This window comes from Pipistrellus hanaki (genome assembly GCF_964339955.1).
Source record: "Pipistrellus hanaki genome assembly, chromosome: 6".
Lineage (NCBI taxonomy): Eukaryota > Metazoa > Chordata > Mammalia > Chiroptera > Vespertilionidae > Pipistrellus > Pipistrellus hanaki.
This window is the reverse complement of record NC_140508.1, coordinates 21,169,019-21,175,018: the sequence shown is the minus strand read 5'-3', so window position 1 is coordinate 21,175,018 and position 6,000 is coordinate 21,169,019. Positions and strand designations below refer to the sequence as shown.

The window sequence follows — 6,000 nt, the reverse complement described above, 5'->3', positions numbered from 1 at the left end:
AATAAATGAACTGTAGTTAATTACTATCTTCCAGTTTTTATCCTTTAATCTCTAGGTTTACATTCACTAGTAGAAATTGCCCCTAAACCTATGCCTGTAATCCCAACTGCAGACAAAAGCTAGTCTTTCCGTAGCAATTAAAACATTTTCTCATATTTTCCATGCTATAAACTATGCTATCTAATTAGTGCAATAATAGTTTTTCCCCTTGTCAGGATAATCGCATCTTTAAATATATCTTTCAGGTTGGAGAGCTCTGTTTTGCAGGCATATTCTAGAAGACTAAATGTAAACATGCTTTGTTACCCATTCATTTGTGATTTCAATCATTATTATAACTGCATCTTCTGCAGCACAGACACTGAATTGTACGTTATGTATTTTCCTAGGCACATAAGTTTTTAAACCTGTAAAAAACGATCATGTTGCAAACTTAAAATAAACTGAGCTACATAGTACATTCCGTAACTTCTTTTAATATTGACAGCAGCTTCATTTAAATTTTGAAAAGCAAATACCTTTAATAAATTTATGTGAATCATTATATATTTTGATAAAACTATTGTACAGGAGTGTGTACATATATAAATCTGTAGGTAAAATTATATACATTTCAATATATTCCGCATATATATTTTTCTACTTACATTTTTCTCTTTATAAAAGCAAAGCAGTTTTACTGTACATAAATGTGCAATGCTACATTAAGTCCTGAGTAATTTAGGGATCGTTAATAAACTACTGCAAATTCTAGGTTTTCAACGAAAGATCCAGTAGACTTTATGACAAAAATGTGAAATTATGTTTAAAAATATGCCTTCAGCTATGCATGTTGTGATTAGTGGAGAAAGCTTGAGAATGCACAGTAGCCATTTACATTTGGGAAAAATTTCATGAATATTCAAGATGAGGCAACTATCCGATTTGTATGGGTTTATAGAAGTTTTAAGTGACTTCACCTACATCCAGTTGGTCAGGCATGGAAGACTCCAGTTGTGATTGTACTGAAAATCCCTTTTGCAGAATTTGAAATTCTGTGTAAACATCAGTGTTTAGGTATTATACAAAAATTCTGACTCAAACCAGATGAAAGTCATTTAAGGGCAGTCTGGTGAGCCACTCACTTTGGGAGGTCCCATGTTGGCTTGTCTCAGAGAACCCAAGATACTCAAGCCACATCCATCTCACCGCAGGAGAAGGAAGCACTATGGGGGAAAGGCCACGATTCAACCACAGTGGGACAGTAACAGTTACCCGTCAGAGACACCATCAGCAAGCAAAGCCCGCCAGCCCCACGCTCGGGCACTGGGTACGAACTGGAGAGGAGGCGGGAGGCTGCCCCGCACCCGAAGGCCCACTTCGACGAGAAGGCACTGCAGTGGTGGTTCCTCTGTCACCCCCGGCTCTACCCAGTTCCATGGCTGCTGTAGTCAAAGACCCCTTTCTTGAAGAATGGTGAGAACTCACAAATGGTGTGCTTCGAGAGCATCAGCCCCACTTTGTTGATGTGTAGGGGGGACGTGGCTGATTGGAGCATCACGCTGAAAAAGTCCCTGAGGTATTTCTGAGGAAGAGACAAGAGTTAAAAACCTGGTCAGGACGTTGTTGGGAGTAGGAATGTCCAGAAACAACTTTCCATCCAGCTGTCGCCGTCATTAGACATTTCACCTGGGAAATCTCCTCAGCTGCCTCTGCTGTCCTCAGGCCATGACATTCCTTATGCAGGGGGCGGGTCTTTGGCTCTGAGCGGATTCAACAGCAACAGCCTCAGGCCTCACTGCAGACTCACCCAGAGGCACCAGCAACACTGCCACTAGCTGGTACCTTTTACCTTTTTAGAGTAATTTCCCCAGACTTACTCATTAAGTAGGCAGATGACTAAAAGGGGGGAGAGGCGAGCCATCTGCACCATGCTAAATGTGCTGCTGCCTGGGGCTTTAAATGGGACAGTCAGCACATGCCTTGGATCGTTCTTATAAATAAGGAAAAGAAGTCCTGGGGACTAGAGGGTCAATCCCTCCTAATATTTACAGATCATTTTGCAAATCCTATAATCATCCGTGAAAAGAAATTCTGACTATGATTAATTGCTCTGGACCCTTTCCCTCCCCTGCCCCCTGCTGCTCTTGTCACTCCCAGCATCCTCCGGTGCACAGCAAAGCCTGCCGGAGACTAGGACCGGAGCTCCTGGGGATGGAATCAGGTGTGGGTGCTGGCAGGAGGCATTCAAGAAAAGAGGACACTAAAAACAGTTACACTATTTCAGGTCAGGCAAATCTTATCCACAACAGAAAACAGAGGCAGATGGTGGGGGTGGGAGGAAAAGGAGAAGAGGAGGTGATTAGGACTAAACCTTTATTACTGTCTCAGCTTGTTTAAAAAATATAATCAGTCCTGTCACAAACTTAGAAATTAAACATCATAATTACAGGCTTTGAGTAACAGAAAGAATGTGTCTAAGCAACATGGCCTAGTCCTACACCACTGATCTGCCCTATAGGAGAAGCAGGGCGTCCGCAGACACTTTTACTGTCACTGAGGGGGAAGATGGGGAAGGGCAGCGATACAGCTAACATCCTACAACACACAGGACAGAATCCTTGGGCTCTAAAAGTCAATAGTGCCCCAGTTGAGAAACCTTGATCAGAGAAAGCTGAATTAATCTACCTCCGTGAATTGCCAATCTAGAATTTATTTCTGTAAGAAGACACTTCGCTTAAGGAAAATTTGTTAGCTACCCTCTTAAAAAGAGTAACAAGGATGCCCTGCCAGTGTGGTTCCGTTGGTTGGGCATAGTCCCATGCATCAAAACAGTTGCCTGTTTTGATTCCCAAGCCCAGGTTGTAGGCTCGGTCCAAGTGGGGGCACGTGCAGGAGGCAGCCAATGGTGTTGCATCTCTCTCTTCCTTCCCTCTCCCCTCTCTCTAAAAATCAATAAAAATATTTTTTAAAAGAGCCTATATAGTCAATAACTTTCCTTATTTTTTAAAAAGGAGAGAAAACAGTAACAAGGATGACTAATAACTAACATTTGTATAGTAACATAGTTTCTAAAAATCTTCTCACAGATGTGTTTTTAGGCTTTATGGAGGTATAACTGGCTCACAAGACCTGTACATTTTTCAAACATGCAAACTGTTGAGTCCTGACATGTGTACAACTGTGAAACCACCACCAAAGCAAGATAAACATTTGCACTGGCTCCAAAATGTTAAGTTACCTAATCCGATGGCGTCATCTACTGTGCCTGGAATTACCTCTTATTACTGTAATACCAATTTTCAAGTGAGGAAGGTGTTGTAAGGAAGGTGAGCAAGGCTAAGAGTCAAGAGAGGAGGAGTGTTTCAACTCAGACTCTGTTTACCGTTCAGCATCCTAACATACTGGTCTCATGGTAATCTCTCCCGAAAGTTCTGGAAACAGCCATCAGGTTAAGGTAAGAAGGTGCAAAACCAACTGCTAGAAAATGAAGATCTTACTCCAATACTTATTTGCATCAGAGGCAAAACTGAACCTGACCTCAGTTTTTTCTGGGGGAGGGAAGCTGAGAGTGAACATCCACTTTAGAGGGACCCGAATTCCATCCAACATCATTTCTAGAAATAACACAGCCCGCTCCTGACTGCTTTTGGAAAGGCAGGAGTGAAATGATTAAGGAGGAAGGTGAGGAGCTTGTCCATGGTGCCTGGAGCTGCAACATCGAAGAAGTTTAAAGCCTGAGGAGACCTGGGATGCCACACAGGTGTAGCCTCGGTAGCTCCTCCGCGGTCCCCAGCTCCTGCGTCAGGTCCCCCGCAGGTTACATTAACTGCAGGCTAACGCTCTAGCAAAGCTGCCTTCAAGATGAATTCTAACAGAATAGAACGCTTTGAAAACTGGGAACAGATGCTGTCTCAACATTTGTCATAATTAGTTCCCAGAGCAGGGGTTCCTTAAAGGGCCAATAAAATCTGAAGGGTATAATGAAGAGAGAAGTGAAAGTTAAGAATATAAATAAAAGAAAAAGAGAAAGTATTGGAGACACCTTCCCTACGAAGGGCTCCACCATAGGAAGGGAACAGTAAACCAGCTGCAGGTAATGCCTTTTATTTAAATGAGCTCATTAGCATGCCTCCAGGAAAACTCCAGAAGGAAGGATCTGCCTCCCTTGTAAACATTACAGAGAGCCTTTTCTTTGCTTTGTGGAATTCAGCAGTTTTGGCTCCCTTTGTAAGGACTGCTTTCTTGCTTAAAGAAATGCTCCGAGTATGAAGTATTCTCTGCGGAACCTCAAAGTGCTCTAACTTGTATGAGGTGAGGCTTTCGTGGTTGGCAGTGTCCAGAGCCACATGCTTGAAATGGGCTGGGCCAGTGGTCCGCAAACTCATTAGTCAACAGAGCCAAATATCAACAGTACAACGATTGAAATTTCTTTTGAGAGGCAAATTTTTTAAACTTAAACTTCTTCTAATGCCACTTCTTCAAAATAGACTCGTTCAGGCCATGGTATTTTGTGGAAGAGCCACACTCAAGAGGCCAAAGAGCCTCATGTGGCTTGCAAGCCGCAGTTTGCCAACCACGGGAAACTCTTTCTGGTGAATGACGAAAACAAAGTATTATTGGGTCGGCAACTAAGTAATTGCGGATTTTTTAAAGAAAATCAAAGACAATTTTTTCATGGAACTAAATAACTTTATTCTGTAATGTATTGCCCATTTTGATCAATGACCTTTTGCCATCTTTCAGGCAGCATCATAATCCCACGTTCAAAAAACTTCTGGTTTTTATTAGCAAAAAACTGAATCAGGTACGATTTGACATCATCATCATTATTGAAATTTTTACCATTCAAGGAGTTTTGTAAAGATCGAAACAAAAAGTAATCAGATGGTGCAAGGTCAGGACTATATGGTGGCTGTGGCAAAACATCCCAACCAAGCTCCATTAATTTTTGCCGAGTGACCAAAGATGTGTGTGGCCTTGCATTGTCATGATGGAATACAACACCTTTTCGATTTGTCAATTCGGGCCGCTTTTCTTCAACTGCATTGTTTAATTTCGTTAGTTGTTCAATGTAGACATCAGAATTGATCGTTCGGTTGGGTGGTAAGAGTTCAAAGTAGACAATTCCTTTGTAATCCCACCAAACTGATAACAAAACCTTCTTTTGATGAATATCAGCTTTTGATGTTGTTTGAGTTGGTTCACCTGGCCTGCTCCACTATTTTTTCCGCTTGATATTGTTGTAAACAACCCATTTTTCATCGCCAGTTATCAGTCGTTTTAAAAATGGATCATTTTCATTACGTTTCTTTAGCAAATCGCAGCTGCTAATGCGTTGCGTTAACTGTGATTCTTTAATTTCGTGAGGAACCCATGTATCGAGTTTTTGAACATAGCCAAGTTGTTTTAAGTGATTTTCAATGCATGTATGTGATACATGAAGCTTCTCTGCAATCTCACGTGTTGTACTGTGACAGTCCGAATTGATTATTGCTTTGATTAGGGCGTCATCAACTTCAACTGGACGACCAGAGCGTTTTTCATCTTTGAGTGAAAAATCACCAGAACGAAATTTGGCAAACCAATTTTGACACTGCCGTTCTTTTAAGGCTTCGTCACCATAAACAGCACATAACTTTTTATGAGCTTTCGATGCGTTTTTCCCTTTGAGGAAATAAAAAAGCAAAATATGATGAAAATGTTCCTTTTGATTTTCCATTTTTTAACGAACGCCAAACGAAAACTACAAAACAGATCAAAAAACTTTTTTTACTGATTAACAGCTGAATAGCCAACTATCAAATAACAAAATGTGTTTTACATTTGTACTACGTCTGCAAACCTAAAAATTCAACTGAAGCCATATATGTGTGAAACCCGCAATTACTTAGCTGCCGACCCAATAGATCTAGGGCTGGGGACAGAAGATAGAACTGAAATTCCAGAAGGGTGTGGAGGTCACAGAGAGCGTCTCATTTTCCTCGGTAATCCCCCATCATCCCTGGCACACCGGCCCTC

At 41.5% G+C, this 6,000-nt stretch overlaps 1 protein-coding gene across 3 annotated transcripts in view; it reads right to left on the bottom strand.

Moving 5' to 3' along the window:
• Window positions 1–462: 462 nt before the first annotated feature.
• The window catches only part of KIF16B (kinesin family member 16B), a 252,717-nt gene continuing 247,179 nt past the window's right edge, over window positions 463–6,000 (bottom strand). For all 3 annotated transcript variants that reach the window (XM_084887625.1, XM_084887623.1, XM_084887624.1), the window contains one exon: window positions 463–1,564. In XM_084887625.1, coding sequence (XP_084743751.1) covers window positions 1,406–1,564 — 159 coding nt within the window. In that variant the 3' untranslated portion in view covers window positions 463–1,405. The remainder of the gene's footprint in view (window positions 1,565–6,000) is intronic.